The 16,958-nt window shown below is 41.6% G+C and overlaps 1 protein-coding gene across 1 annotated transcript in view; it reads left to right on the forward strand.

Annotated features, from left to right (window-relative positions):
• The window catches only part of SKAP1 (src kinase associated phosphoprotein 1), a 467,979-nt gene that overhangs the window by 387,087 nt on the left and 63,934 nt on the right, over positions 1–16,958 (forward strand). Inside the window, exon 9 of the mRNA XM_083378139.1 lies at positions 11,615–11,677. Coding sequence (XP_083234265.1) covers positions 11,615–11,677 — 63 coding nt within the window. The remainder of the gene's footprint in view (positions 1–11,614; positions 11,678–16,958) is intronic.

Consider the following 16,958-nt stretch of genomic DNA (forward strand, 5'->3'; position numbering starts at 1 on the left):
AGGTATCTGTGTTAATTGCCTTGAACTTCAGGGAGAAAGGACATGATGTAAAAGAGGATGTAAATGAAAAATGTACAAAGAGGGTGTGTTGAAAACTGGGAACAGAATCCAGTGGGACATTATATTTAAGATGAATTAAAACAATATGAATTGAGGCAAATTTCTTGTTACATTGGCAAAAACAGCATTAGGATTACAATTAGTTTACTACTCATTGAGTGTAACTATTCTGGCATTGTTGATTATGAGTCATTCTTAATGCTTTTAGGGATCTGAGAGCAACACAGTAGGCAGAAAATGGTGCTAATATTGGCATGGTTAGGTTTTTTGTCACATGATTTTATGACAAGGTTTGTGAATCTTTGTTTTTAAATATACAAAGTCTATTTTATTACTAGGCTATAGTTTTTGCACATTCACTGCCTCAACATGGTGGGAAGCAAACATTCATTATACATTTGGAGTACATTCTGAGTCTGCAAAACTAGGGATCTGGACTGAAGCGCCAAGATATTTTCCTATATTTACAAAGTAAATTGGATTGGGGAGGAGTGAAGCAATGCATTTCAGAAGAGTTTGATATTTTGAAAAGAAATGGTGAGATTTGCAAAAAGGCATTATAAGCTAAAGAATTCCATATTTAAAAAATGCAGTGAATATTGTGGTGAATCATCCTGGTGAATAATCACAAACATTCTGAAACATGAATGAAAAGTGTTTAGCTGTCTTCTGCTTCTCTGATACAGATCTTCTGGAGCAGGTGTTCTAGAAAGCCCTGGATAAGGTCTTCTACCTTCTGAAACCCCTGTAAGAAAATTGGGGTGTGAGCTACAAGAAGGTGATAGTGGTACTAGAAGCAACATTTTTGCCTGAGTCATAGTCTAACGCTAACTCCAATCAACAGCTAAAGGTGTAGTAAAGCAGGAATAATCCTAGATGTTTCATTTCTTTTTCACAAAGCATTCTCTGGAGCAATATTAATAGATTGGTCCATTATTTTTGGATTCCCCCTTCTTTTTTTCCCTTTTACTAATCACTGTAAACAGATTAGAGTTTTTCTTTGCAGATTCACAGAGTAGAGAAGTGGGATAGGGAAAGCACTCTCAATAATTTATTTTAAAATCAATGCTAATGTGGTTTGTCTCCTCATTGGCCTGAGCTCTACAATCAAGACTGATTTATTTAGAAAAGATCTTTGGTGCCACTTTCCCATTTAATAGTAAGGGTGGAGCAGGGCAGCCAGAGCTGCTTTTTTTGACCCTACAACTTCAGATTCAATTCTGAATTCACAAAGGGATAGACTGACCATGTTTGCATTGATTTGAATGAAGGGGAAGAGACAGCTGTGTCCTAGACAAAGTCATGGTAAGAGAGGAAAAAGCTTTGACTTCCAAAAAGTGAAGCATGGCAGATTGTCCAAAACTCTCTGTATATAGGACATCAGGAGAGAAAAAATCTCCATAACTGGTTGGTTTTCAATCTAATTACCTGTCAGATATTTCTTCTCTTTGCAGAAAAGAGAAGAAATACTTTGCCCCAAAGTATTGAATTTCCAATTAAAAGGAAAATTTAGAATCCCAATATCAGTGTCCAGTGTACTGGCTTTTAAAAAAAAAACAGATTTCTGGTCTTTAAGACAACAAAGATAAACTGGAAATATCTACAAAATTATTCGAACTTCTGACTGGAACATAAATAAATTAATCAGGCTACGTAGATTCTTTTCCACCTGGTTAGCCAAAGTAAAAGAAATGGTTGAATTCCTACATTGTGCTATTCCATTATTTGTCTATCTGTGGTACACTGAATTAATAATTGTTGGTTGAGTTCAGATAACATTTGCAGTTATGAACTATATTTGCAAACCATAATGACTTACATAGTAAGTCAAAACAAAACACACTGCAGCATAACATTTTGTAAACTGCATAAAATAAAGATGCTTTTCCTCAATATATCCAAGTTGTAGTTGATATAAAAGTATATATTTTTGATTAATTTTGAAACCTCCATTTTATTTTCACCATCACTAAATATATATGTGCTACTTGCCCACACACATATGCATGTGCATATGTATGCAAACACACACACACACATAAATTATAGTAAAGAATGCAGGATTAGGGTTTAGGGTTGAAATACACACTGAAGCAGCTCTTATAGGATTTTTTCCTATTTTTTGAAAGAAGCATATTTTGACCGGGAAAATGAGATTTGGGGCAATTTTGTCTATAGTACTATGTATCAGTTTACTTTTAGTATTACTTTTCTATTTATTCATTTTAAAAATGTTTTATTTTTTAAAAAATCTGTGCTATTTTTTTCTAAAAACAGTTTATGTACATAAAAATGTTCCTATGAAAAAGTATTTTAATGCAATTAAAAGATGGCTTAAAAATTAAGTACCCTTTCGGATACCACTTTACTGGCTCTTTAATGTTTTATGTCAATTTTGGATATAGTGCTAATAATTTATAGACTATTTTTGGAAAAAAATGCTTTTAATGGAAAAGCATGTTAGTGCAATTTTATGTTTTAAAACTCATAAGCTGATAAAATGGCTTCCTTTATGCCACCGCCATTCACCAGCCCATGTAGATACATCAGTGTGGTACAGAAATATGGATATATGTAATTGTATTTACCGGTACATAGAAAAGCATGAATGATAGCCTTTAGTTTGAAAAATCACTTTCAATTTCTACCAAAAAGCCAAAAATAGTAGAACTAAAAGATCCTGAAGCTAAAACTCAAATACTTTGGCCACCTAATGAGAAGGAAGGACTCACTGGAGAAGAGCCTAATGCTGGGAAAGATTGAGGGCAAGAGAAGAAGGGGATGACAGAGAATGAGGTGGCTGGATGGAGTCATTGAAGCAGTAGGCGTGAGCTTAGATGGACTCCAGAAGATGGTAGAGGACAGGAAGGCCTGGAGGAACATTGTCCATAGGGTCGCGATGGGTCGGACACGACTTCGCAACTAACAACAACAACAACAACAAAAGTAACCATTCTGGACCAATTTCCAGTCTTCTGTGCCTCGTGAAGACATAGATCAAAAGGCTCCTACAATGATTGGCTGCACTGTGACACCAAAGACAGAGATGATGGTTGACATCAAATAGCACCCTAATTAAAGTTGAAAACATATATTTCAAAATCTTCTGGACTGAGAAAGAATTTTTCCTCAATATCATGACAACTTGGTTTCAAGTTGAGTAATGCACAGCAACCTATAAGTTATCATTTCCTTTTCCAAACAATATTTTCTTTGGGTAATACTGTATAATTACTATTATGCATTGTCATTTAATAAAAAAATTGGTGAAGAAGAGAAATAATAAAATCTTTGGCTACAATTTGACAGGCTAATAAGAAATAATTAGGTTTCAGAGTGATTACGTGCACTGCAAAAAATTTAATGGTTGTGTTTGACCTTTGGTTTTTTGTTAGTCTCTTAACCCTCACTTCCTTTTGGAATACTAACTGCCTTTCTGCTAAGTCTGTCCTTCCGCCCAAACAGCCTTCTCCTCCTCCCTCCCTTTTCCTCTTCCCCTGGCCTCCATCATGTCCTGACAGTGTGTTTCGTTCATTGTCTTCTCTTTAGTGAGACCGGAGATACTTGTCAAAGCTAAGGAAGCTTTCCTGCTTGTGTTATACAGTACTTATAAAGTGCCATGTAAATTTACGATGCTATAACAAGTGATTGCTATTACTGTCTTAAATAACAATTGATAGGTTTATGGGGCATGGTTAAAATATGACCTCTCTTTTCCTCTTTTATATTGTTACACTTTGCTTATATAAGCTGCTATTGCTGGACAATATTGGATTATAGACTGATTTCACTGTTATTGCTTTAAAATATTGCCACCCAAAATTCTTTATTGTACACAGGTAGTTGTGCTAACATCTGAAATGACTGGCTGATTACATGAAAAAGGTCAAGTATCATATGGTTAGGGGATGAAATATGGGTGGGAGTTTAGCCCCCAATGTCATCTAACAAAATCAGACATCTTAGAACTGGCAATTTTCATTGCAGCAAAGCTATCTTGATGTGAAAAAAACAAGTTTTGACAGCAGCCACAACATTGAAATTACGTTTTATTTGATCTACTGGATTACTTTATTTCTAAGGATTGGTGGTGCTAACAATAACTTAATAGTTGTGGTAAGAGAATAAGAAATAGTTCATTCCTTCAATCTACTGCCATTCCCTGAAAGTACCATAACAGCTCCTTTACTCGGTATCTGCAAGATTCTCTGTTAATTTGACAAAAAGGCCAGTTATCATGGGGCTTCTACCATCACTAACCTATTCCTTGTAGTTAATTGACATAAAAATAGCTAGTGACAATACCCAGCTGCCATTGGATGCTCTTGAAAAAGGGTTGGAGGGAACTAATTGAGATTTGAATTTTTGGGTGAGAGATCATCAGGAAATCCCAGGGTTATAGATTAGACTCGGAAGTTGAAAACAATATCCCCAAAGAAGGCAGTGGGGAAGATTTCTATACTTCTGGCAAAACAACAACAACAACATGGATATAGATAGAATAGAATGCCAAATGAAATTGGAAACTTCACTTATAGAACAAAGATCTCAAATGTATAGCCCATGTGTGAGGGTTCTAACAACCCTCAATAGTACAGCAAATCTGTACACAATTATTTACTTCAGTATTCACCTTCTCCCAAAACAGACTATTGTTCTGGATCAATTCCATCCTTCTAGGCTTTGCAAAGTGATGTTGAGAGAAGACTGTTCAGTTTTGACATAGATGGCCTCTTTGACCACTCTTTCAAACCAGCAGTCCTCTCTATCCAAAATGTGGTTTGAAAGAGGGGTCAAAGAGGCCATCTATGTCAAAACTGAACAGCCCTCTCTCAACAGAGGGGGAGGGATATGACATCATCTATCTTCAGTCTACAACAAAATCCTTTCAGCAGTTCCAAGAAGGCTCCATACCCATTTGCACTATTCAGGTGACCCTGAGGACACAGATAAACTTCCTCAATGATTCTCTAAATGAATGCAAATCACCAGCTGTCAGCAAGGAATATAAATCCTTCCATTCCCCACCATCCAGTCAGAGCTGAAGAAGCTTCTTGGATGAAAAGTGAAATGTCTTCAAAGAAAAAGTCCAGTTGGCTTGTGAAAAAGCATCTTTGGGACTTTCCTGTAGATGTTTCATTATCCAAATGTGCACTTGTCTAGGACTGATGATGTTACTTAGTTTGAGTAATGAAACATCTGAAAGAAAACAACCAAGAAAATGTCTGCAAGAAAACAACTAAACTCAGAGAGCACTAGAGACCCCTCATTTCAACCAATAATCTCCTTTATTGGAAACATGAGTTGTTCTGAGCCTTGGAATAGTGGGATGGGAAGCATTACTGCCTGTCTGTAGCTGCTTTTCCCAAGCAGAGATAGCAGTCCTAGTTTCAGTCCTCACAATATGACCCAAATCCAGTCTGATTTTACCTGAAATTGTGGCTCCTCACTTAGGATGAGAAGTATGGCTCAATGCCCAGGTCAGCTCCACTCTTAGTCCTGCATCAAGACACTATCATTGATAGGGCCAGGGCCTGCTCTCATGATCATAGTTTCTGCTTGCTACAGATGAGAAGCATAGTTCTGTCCGTGGGTAAGACAGGCCAAGGGGAAGCTGTAGGCCTGACCTCATATCAAGACAGCATCAGAATCAGGGCTAAGGTATGTATGTTCATGACTAGTAGCAAGGAGCTGCAGACTAGGCAGGTGGCAGGCAAAGAGCAGGCAGGGAGCAGGAGTCTCACCCTCCATGGCAACTTAGGCATAGGGGAGGATCCACTTTGGGGACCAGATGGCAAGATCCATGAGCCCAGTGTACTCAGGACCAGTTTTGTTGCAGTAGAAGAGAAGCAACTCCATGTAGAGTTTCACTATTAGCCTTTCTCCACACCAAAGCTGCCAATGACAATTCTAACCATCAACAGGACAGGCCCTGTTCTGTTAGGTACCTTTGTGAAAAAAAGGTTTCTGCCACCAGAGCATCAACTCACATCATGTAGCAGTTCCAGCTTTCAAACATTTTGTTCTATCTTTTCTTGTACAGTGCATGTGCACATGCATGAATTAGTATCTGGACAGGCTTCTTTTACCAACTTTGCTCCATGCAATGCAGCACCGGGCTACATCTCTCCCTCCCATGTCATGGCACCCTTGTGCAGTACATTATTTGCACACCTTTTGGCAACAGCCCTGACATCAACATGTTCAAAAATCTATTTGCTTGTATTATTGGCTGTTTGTGGTATTCTCAGAAATCTTCTCCAAAGGAAAATTCAAAAGCATCAATACTATTTCTATGCTGCTGCTTCTAATCCAAGTTTTGCTTCCATAGATTGTCACAAGAACAATTGCCTTATTTTTAGTTTCTATAAATACATCCTGGCTTTTGAATATCTTTTCAAAAGGCTTCATTGCAACTATACCAGGTACTAGTCTGCAGTATATTTTTCAATGCTTATTTCTTTACTCTTGATAGTCTTAAAAGGCAAAAGTTATCCATCACTATAGTATCTTCATTGGCAATTTTAAGGTTGATTGCTATACCAGTTTTCATGAGTTGGTCTTTATATTTAATTTTAGACCATTGTTTATTATGATCCTTGATTTTCACTACTAGAGGTTCCAGATCATCTGCATTTTTAGTTATTAAAATAGTGTCAGTTACTGTTACTATTACTAGTAACAGTACAGTGCAGTTACTAATGTTTTTTTTCCCTTCAGTTTTAAAATCATGCTCATCTTCATCTAATCCAGCTTCCTTCAATGTATATTCAGCATATACATTGCTGACATGGAGCCAATCTTTTTCACCATGTTTCATTTATGCTGTGGTTTCCAGACCTGCCTATAAGTTTTACATAAGAACAATTGGGTGTGGGGTCCTTGGTTCTCTATGAGTTTGATGATTTTCTTGCTTCATTAGCAAACTAGGTAACATCACTGGTGCATAGCAGGAAGTGGGATCTGCTAGTGGCTTGCCCTGTCAGTGTGGGTGGGAGAGTTCTTGGTGGTTCCTTGATTAGGCTGTTATCTTTGTTAATATTTTTAACCACTCAAAACAGACAGTCAAAAACTTCAAAAGGAAATAGAAAGACCAAAACACCTCCTCACCAGAAATCAACATCCATATGAGCAAATATTAACACCAAGATTAACACTATACCAACAATCAAGTAAACAATACTCCAATCAAGAAACTACCAATGCAGACAAACAAAATAACAGTAAACAATAGCCTTATCAAGGAACTACCAAGAACATTCACACCAACATGTGACAGCCAGCCATGAGATTGGTAACTCAGGCAAGGCAACAGTAGGGCGAGGCTTTATATATTTGATTTCAAATTGTTGGTGGCAGATATGGATTGGAACGAAGCAGCCTTGATAGACCAGTTCAGGCAAGGTCTGCATACCGACATCCAGACTGAGCTGATTAGGCAAGGAATTCCACAAAGTCTGGAACAATTGTACTAACTTTGTGTACATGTAGACTCCCATTTGGAGGAACTGCGGGATGATCAAATGAGCCTAGATCTCGTTTTATGAGATTTCCCCTCCCTCATGCCACCCACAGCTAATTCAGGAGAGGGATAGCCCATGCTACTGAGGGCAGTAAGAAGTACACAGTTGCTGAGGGAAATAAAGTGTGGTTGTTGGCCAAATTTTTGGCTTCTATCAGACCCTCGAAGAAACTTGATCAAAGTTTGTGAGTTTCTTTAAGGTCTACAGCATGTAAACAATGTGGCTTTTTGTTTGCAATTGCCACCGTCTATGAAGGTCCACCCAGTTTTCTATCATTCATTGCTAGTCAGAGAAGTGCTATCAAGCCTTTTATGAACACAACTGCCATTAACACATACATGCCCAAACACACTGATTATTCAAGGCAAGAAAGAATTCAAAGTGAAAGAAATATTGAACTCAAGGAGACAGGGTAAAAGCATATAGTACTTGGTTTACTGGAAATGCTATCCAGAAGCAGAGCTTTCGTGGGAAAATGCTACAAATATGCATGCTTCTGAATTAGTGTAGCAGTTTTACAACAATTTCCAGACAACCTTCTAAACTTCTAGTTGCCAATTCCATCCCAGAGCCTGAGGAGGAATCAGTAAATGAAGGAGTTAACCAGGCAGTGGAGGCCCCTCTAGAGGGAAGCGTTGAAGCAGACAAGACTTGACTTTTATCTTCTGGACTTCACTTCCTGAGGGAAAGTAGGGGGGAATTCTCTAACCATCTGGATGTTTTGCAGGATGCACCGCAAGACTGGAAATAGTCTTCAGACTTGGGGGGGGGAGGACTTCTTTCAGTTGGCATTGCTCCCACCCACCCCAAGTTCCTGTGAAATCCCAAGCAATAAACACTACATGGTACAGAGAGGGATCTGATGTGGGGAGTGTGTTGTTGGGTCATTCCCTGCCAGACAAATGAAGAAGGATCAAGCAGTGAGGTAATGCTAAATTTTTGCACAGCCACAAGAGACTTACACCTAACCTCCCCTAAGTTGCATAGGACCTTATCTAGGGAGATTCTTGCACTATGGATAGAACACAATAAATAGTTATCTTGAATCCTTCACATCTGGATCTGGTTGTTTGCACTTGACAGTACTCCACCTAGTGACGTCCACATATGTAGACATCATTTTGGTTGTTGGAAAGCTGTTTTAGCAATGAAGAAATCACTGGATTGTAGCAATTAATAAATCATTATCCTGCTTCCTAAGCCATTGAATCCAACTAAATGTTCCTCCTTAGCATATCCAACTTCGGCATTCTCATCTCCAGCCACAAGCTACAAATCCTGCTTGCATGTTCTATTGATTTAAGTTTGAATTTGAATCAACATTTATATATAACATTCATCAATCTCCTCTTTTGCATCAGTGGTTGGAACATAAAGTTGAACAATCATCATATTAAACAGTTGTCTGCAGAGTCTAATTGCATTCTGCCAAGTGCTGTGTAGTATTGTAGCTGTTATATCCTTCCTGACTATGAAAGTGATGCCATTCCTTCTTTGTTTTTGCATCCTGAATAATATGCAGTATAATCTGCTGGCAGAAAGTATCCAATCTATTTCAATTTACCAATTCCTAAGATGCTAATTTTAGTCAGTTCATTCCATTTTCAGTGGATTGAACTTCTTTATGTTCATGCTTACATTTCACAGTCCCGCTGTAATTCTATCATTGTAGAATTAGGTCTTCTTTTCTTGGATGGCAACATCAGGAACTAGGTGTCCCAAAGACTTTAGCTGCCTCATAAACATCATTTATACTTAAAAAGTTCCTGAACCCTTCTTAAGTAGCATATTGAGCATTAAAGCACCATATTTTCCATTATTTTATCTGGCCTACTCATATGGTTTTCTTGATAAAATACAGAAGTGGTTTACGATTGCTTTCTCCTGTACAAAATGAGATTATGCCTTTGCTGTCTATAATACAATGATCATACATTTCTAGCATCTTTCTGTATTTCTGCTGCCCATTGTTAATTTGCTTGCTTTGGCTTTAAAACATCCACACATACCCTGCCACTATAAGGCAGCAGAGCAGGCCTGGAGCAGGAGCTCACCATTCTAAATCATTAAATAAAATAGACCAGAATTAACATTAACGTACGGTAACTTAGTATGTTGTGCAGATAAAACTACTGGTGTCAAGAGCAGAAAATCAGGAGTCCAAGTAGTTCAAATGAATATATAGTTTTATTGCAAGCTTAAGCTCTCTACAAAAATCTGAACTGTTCAAAGCAAATTGGCAGTAGATCAGAGTCTATGGAATTCAAGGTGGGCTGGACTAGAGATTTATAACCTGCTTGACCATTCTCTTAGGCTCAGCCTGGTCATTTCCTATACCTAGTCTTTTATCTAGCCTGATGGTGTTGTGTGAACTCAGCTGGTCAGAAATAAATTGTTTCAACACACTCAAATCTTTAGAATTGCCTGTATGAGTGCTAATTATAATGAAATCATAGCAAAATATAGATTAGAGATTAGTCCAGTTTACAGCTGAAGTTTAACACCAGTGCTGCATTATAAAGATATCAAAGAAGGCATTCTTTCAATTTGGTCGTAATATGATTATATTGTTTGAACATATCTGCATTGGTAAACAGCAGAGTATGTTTTATTCTAAGTTTAGGGTCATTAGAAAGGTTGCAAGATTCCTAAAATCAGTAAAATATGAATATGCAATTAATATTTTTGCTGTGATCATATTTCACACAAACACAACTGCTTGTTTATGATAAACAAATATCAGTTTATGTACAGCTAAATCATTGCCATCTAGATTGAGTGCATGTTAATTCTCCTTTGAAGTGATTCCATCTGAGCATTTTGCAACATTTTAAAACAAGCTTTTCCAACCTGAAGTCCTACATATGTGTTGAGGCTACAATCTCCAGAATTCTGTGCCAGCCAAAAAACTTTGTTGTTTGGATATTTGGGAATTGTGACTCAAAACCTTTTGAAAACATCAGATTGGGCAAAAACTGTTTTAAAACCAGGAAGAATACAGTGAGATTCATTCTATGGACTACATGAATAAGAACACTAAGATTTTTTTTAAAGAATTAGCTGATGGCAAAGATTTGGGGAGAGAAGATAGAATGGGCCTTGTTAGTTATTAGTCCTGTGCTGAGATTGAGATTTAAGCCTTTCTTTTCATGTCCTTCTTCTAATCAATCACCTTCCTTTATTCTAATCTAAGATGTCATATCCTACAGTTTAGAAGAATGGGAGGTGGTGATGGCAACAAGTACTTAGTAAAATATTTACAACCATCTTTCTTTCAAAAGCAGCAAAAATACATTGTACCATGCAGAACTATTTTGTGGAAAGCAGACTGAACTCTTCAATCTGGCCAAAATTTGTATGCTGCTGGGGAAGCAAAAATAAATAAATAAATAAAGTTTTAAATGCTTTTTAAAAGAGTTTGCTATTTCTAGACAAACCCTTTCATTCTTAACAGGGTTATGCAAACAGGATTCATTGTGATATGATTCTAACAAAAGCATTACAGTTGTTTGAATTTTATATCTTAATACACATTTCTTATTACAAGTAGGTATTTTAAGTATCATTTTATGGCATTTCAAGCAGCTCCTGACAGCCACTCTTCAAACTGACTAGTGAGCACCCTCATTTTTTATCTGCTGAGGATTATCTCATATTAGCCAGAAATTCTTTTCATTTCTCAAAGCGTCTTCCAATCAGTGCTTCTGTATCATCTTACTGTTTTTGTTTTGCAGTGAACAAAAATAACAAATGGGCACTAGACAGAAAAAAAAAACTTATTTTACCATGGGATAGTTTCATTTATATCAGAAACCAGGGCAGGATTCCCACAAAATACTTGCTATGTCTTATAGTCCTACCCAGCTACCTTTTTGGGGGGTAGGGTTATTAACTGCCATCCTAACAAATGTACATGGATTATAAATGGGAGAAAAAATGTATACTTTTTCTGCTGTGTAGATGATGGGACATTTTGTGGCACAATTAGTCTGCCAGTAGACGTTTTATATACATTTTGCTTATTATTGTAGATGAGGACCACAACGTGTTTGCTCAGGATGACAGAGAAAATGCTGGTAACATCACAAATAAAGGTAAAGTTCTATACACTGTGTCTTTTAGATCCTTATTAAGCATTACCTGGGATGTTACATTTTTATAAACATTTGTAACTTAAATATAAGCTTAAATTTGGATATAAACAGGTACTATACAGAGCCACTTCCCCCAAGCAATTGGTTGCTTGGCTTTACCATGGGATTGCTGGTAAAATATGTGTAGAAAGTTTGTGAGCCAGGAATTTTTAAACTGTATTTCTATTGAACTATAAAATGCATAATCAATTGATCTTATTGATGCTAGTGTCGATAGATGTCTCAACCATGAATCATATTCAGTACTGATAGACGCTAGCTGTATCTAAATCTAAGCCTTATTAGAGTCATCATGGCACGAACAGGGCAACCCCGTGAGTTCGACACCCACCACCCGGAGAAATGGGCCTGATACCTGTCGCACGCCGAACTGTACATGAGATTTAACCAAATCTCGGAGGACGGCTCAAAGGCGGCAGCCCTGCTCTGCATAGGTGGAACCGTACTCCTCGAGGTCGCCACAAACCTGTTCGCCCTGGAGGCCATAGAAACCGTCTTAGGTAAAGGGGGAGGCCACCATTTCCGTGGGGTTTAAGAGTCGCGAGGAGCACCTGGAGGTCGTAGTGGTAGAGGGCCAGAGAGCCAGCCTAGTCGGCCTAGACTGGTTTGAGGCCCTGGAAATCACAGTCTCCGGGATCCACCGGATCCAGGGAGAATCCATCGAGGCCGTCTGCAAGGAGTTTGCAGACGTCTTCGATGGGAAGCTGGGCAAGTACACAGGGTCCCCCATCTCATTCAAGTTGAACCCGAGCGTTCCCCCCATCAGGGTCAGACCGCGGCGAGTCCCTTTCACGCTCAAGCATAAGATCGAGAGCGAACCGGACAAGCTGGTGGGCCAGGGAATCTTAGAGCCCGTAGATGGGGGAGAGTGGGAGACCCCGATAGTCACCCCACTTAAACCCAATGGGGAGGTGAGGATCTGCGCTGACTACAAATGCTCGGTGAACTGCGCCCTAAACCCACATGCTTACCCGGTCCCCACGGTCAGCCACGTTCTTGCTTCCCTCCAAGGCAGCACCATCTTTGCAAAGCTCGATCTTGCGCAGGCATACCAACAGCTCACGGTTACCAGGGCAACGGCTGACACTCAGACGATAGTGACTCACAGGGGAGCTTTCAGGGTAAACAGGCTGCAGTTTGGGATCAGCGTAGCTCCTGGTATTTTTCAGGAGATCATGGAGAAAACTCTCAAGGGCAACCCAGGGGTCTGCCCTTATTTTGATGACGTCCTGATCGCAGGAGCATCAGCTGAAGAACTGGCAGGCAGGCTGAGGGAGGTATTAACCAGGCTGCGTGCTGCTGGCCTCAAACTGAAGAGGGAAACGTGCAGCATTGGTGTTCCCTCCACTGAACTTTTGGGATTCAGGATATATGCCAAGGGAATCCACCCCATGGAGTCCAAGGTAAGGGCAATCAAACTGGCACCCACACCTAGGAACAAGGCAGAGCTTCAGGCATTCCTGGGCCTACTCAATTTCTATCACACCTTTCTTCCTCACAAGGCAGCAATTGCAGAACCACTACACAGGTTATTGGACAAGAAGGCAGCATGGTCCTGGACTCCCGTCCATGACCAAAGTTTCAGAGCCTTAAAGCACTACTGTCTGACAAGTCCACAGTAACACACTTCATAGAAACAAAGCCCATATGTATCGCGTGCGATGCATCCCCTTATGGCGTGGGCGCTGTACTAAGCCACCTCGAGCCTACTGGGGCTCAAATACCAATAGCTTACTATTCCAGGACGCTGTCTGGAGCAGAGAGGAACTACGCCCAAATAGATAAGGAAGCCCTGGCAATCGTGGCAGGGATTAAGAAGTTCCACGATTATCTATATGGCAGGGAGTTCACCATTTACACAGACCACAAACCACTGCTAGGCCTGTTCACAACGGACAAGCAGACCCCCCAAATACTATCTCCCAGAATGCTCCAGTGGTCCATCTTCCTTGCAGCTTACAATTGCAAGCTGGTGCACAAGCTAGGGAAGGAGATGGGCCGTGCAGACAGCCTGAGTAGGCTACCCATAGACACCACTGAACCCGATCCGGCACCAGCAACACAGATCCTAGCTCTGCAGGAACTACCAGAATGCCCAGTACATGCCAAGGACATTGCAACCAGCACAGCCTCTGACAACATCATGAGCAGGGTACACTCGTGGGTTTGCACTGGTTGGCAGGACAAGTCTCCGGGGCCCGAATTCCAGGCATACTTCACCAGGCGACACGACCTCTCCACACACTGGGGTTGCCTCCTTTGGGGAAGCAGGGTCATCATTCCCACAGCATTCCGGAGCAGTGCTGGAGTCCCTGCATGAGGGGCATCTGGGGGTGGTCAGGATGAAGGCACTGGCCAGGAGTTACCTCTGGTGGCCAGGTTTGGACAAGGACATCGAGGAGCGGGTCAAGGGCTGTTACACATGCCAGAGATCCAGGCCAGAGATGCCACATGCCCCCGTGCACAGGTGGGAGGCCACACACACACCCTGGTCCCGCATCCACATTGACTATGCGGGGCCGTTCCAGGGCCAACTGTTCTTAGTAGTAGTGGACAGCTACTCTAAGTGGCTGGAGGTAGTCCCTGTCCCCAACATGACCTCAGCAAGGACAATCCAGGTGCTCAGGGCCCTCTTTGCCACACATGGCCTCCCCGACGTAATCGTGTCTGATAACAGGCCTCAGTTTACCGCTAATGATTTCCAGGCGTTCTTGAAGGCGAATTGGATTAGACACGCCACCTCTGCGCCCTTCCACCCATCGACAACGGGCAAGCTGAACGGATGGTAAGGACGACCAAGGACGCACTCCGGCGCATCATCAGCGGGGACTGGCATCACAGACTGTCGAAATTTTTGCTCGCCCAACACACCACACCATCCATTGCCACCGGGAAGAGCCCAGCAGAACTACGATGGGGACGGCGTCTCATCACCAAGCTTGACCGGTTGCACCCTGACCAAGTGGCGGCAGAGACTGAGAGGCCCTCATCACACAGGGTACTCAACGTGGGGGACCTGGTTTGGGTCAGGAACTACGGGACAGAGCACCCATGGATTCCGGGGATCGTGGCTGAAAAAACGGGGCCTACATCATGGGGGTGAAGTGTGTTACTGTGGACTTGTCAGACAGTAGTGCCTTTAAGGCTCTGAAACTTTGGTCATGGACGGGAGTCCAGGCCCATGCTGCCTTCTTGTCCAATAACCTCTCTTACATCATGGGGGTGGAGGGGGATTGACACATCAGGTGGCACTTCGACCAGCTCAGAGGAAAAGTCCCTGAGTGCACCACCCATGGCCATCAGGATAGCCACACCCCAGAGGAGGCCAGACCAACCAGAAATGGCTCAGACCCTGAACTAGAGGAGGATGGCCTCCTGCAGCCGGCCCTGCAGCAGCAGCAGGGCACCTTAGGAGATGGGAATCCAACGGCCGGACTCAACCCAGCACAGGGGCATCATGAGCCATACGTTCAAGGCCAGGGCGAAGCCACACCCAGACGGTCCACCAGGCCCCACAGGACACCAGCGTATTTAGCGGACTATGTTTGCAAGTGATCCCCAACTCGCTGCATATGTATTGGCACACATTGTATATAGTTATGCATGTACATAGTTGTAGGATGGTTCTTCTCTAAGGGGGGAGGGGTGTTATGTATCCAGTTGCAAGCATCTGCATAGCAGCAGCCACTAGGGTGCATTGGCCTGGACGGTTTTGGCAGGAAACCTAGTTTCGGCGGGAAACCTAGGGCCAACCCCATTGGCTGGCTGCCTCCCTGGCCGGGTATATAAGGAGGCCAGGTAGCCCTTGTTCCTCAGTACGCACCCCCCACAATAAAGAGCTGAACACGTACTCCGGCTGGCATCTCTTCCTTGCGTCAGACCCATTACATTACAGCACCTACCTGAACTTTTTTGATTTTGAAAAGCCAAATGGACAGGACTGATTAGTGGCCCTATGCGGTCCTTTGAATTCAAAGGTTTTAAGGAATTTCAGAGAAGGTTTACATTCATACTCTTGTGTTCTCGAAAATACTTGAATCAAAAGCACTAGACCACCCTATCAGTTAATACTTGGATGAGAAACCAATGGGAAACTTCAGGCTATAGGTTATTTAGATTACCTATAGGTTAGGAAGTTGTAAAATCCTGGAAGAAGAGAATGGCAAAACATTCCTATACTGTATTGTTACCAACGTGTGTGTGTGTGTGTGTGTGTGTGTGTGTGTGTGTGTGACGTGGTGGCTCAGTGGGTTAGGACGCTGAGCTTGTCGATCAGAAGGTCAGCAGTTTGGCGGGTCAAATCCCGAGTGCCGCGTAACAGAGTGAGCGCCTGTTACTTGTCCCAGCTTCTGCCAACCTAGCAGTTCGAAAGCACGTAAAAAATGCAAGTAGAGAAATAGGGACCACTATGGTGGGAAGGTAACAGCGTTCTGTGTGCCTTTGGTGTCTAGTCATGCTGGCCACATGACCACGGATACGTCCTCGGAAAAGCGCTGGCTCTTTGGCTTTGAAACGGAGATGAGCACTGGCCCCTAGAGTTGGAAACGACTAGCACGCATGTGCGGGGGAACCTTTACCTTTTTATATATACTGTATATGACATGAACTGAAGCGAGAGACAAAAAAGTAGACAGAAACCCAATGAAAAATCAGAAATCAGAGAAAGGAGAATTACATGCCAAAAGGAAGGGAGAGCAGGGAAGTTCTGTTTACTGGAAACTTGACCTTCTCAATTACTGTTTCTAGACATATTCAAAGGGAAGCTTGTCCTTCCAGAGTGCACAGGGAGGAAACATTCCTTCCCAGGCTTTTTCCTTGAGACTTTAGGCTGAAAGCGGAAAGCCTGTTTCCTGGACCATCCCTGTCCACCTGCTCTCTGCCCTCAGTCCTTCTTCTCCACCAGACCACCTGATTCTTTCTCTGCCAGAACCTACATATCCAGTTCAGGAAAAAAAACACTTAGGTGGAGCTGCTTTGAGTTTCCTGCAGTTCTGGGTGCTGCATTTGCTCATAGTTCAGGAAACGTCCTCATATGATAAATTGTGGTTAACAAAATAACAGAGTTGGAAGGGACTTTGGAGGTCTTCTAATCCAACACCCTGCCCAAGCAGGAGATCTTATACCATTCTGGATAAATGGCTGTTCAGTCTCTTTTTTAAAACCTACAGTGATGCAGCACCCACAACTTCTGAAGGCTAATTATTCCCACTGTCAGGAAATT

Source organism: Vipera ursinii (genome assembly GCF_947247035.1).
Source record: "Vipera ursinii genome assembly, chromosome: Z".
NCBI lineage: Eukaryota > Metazoa > Chordata > Lepidosauria > Squamata > Viperidae > Vipera > Vipera ursinii.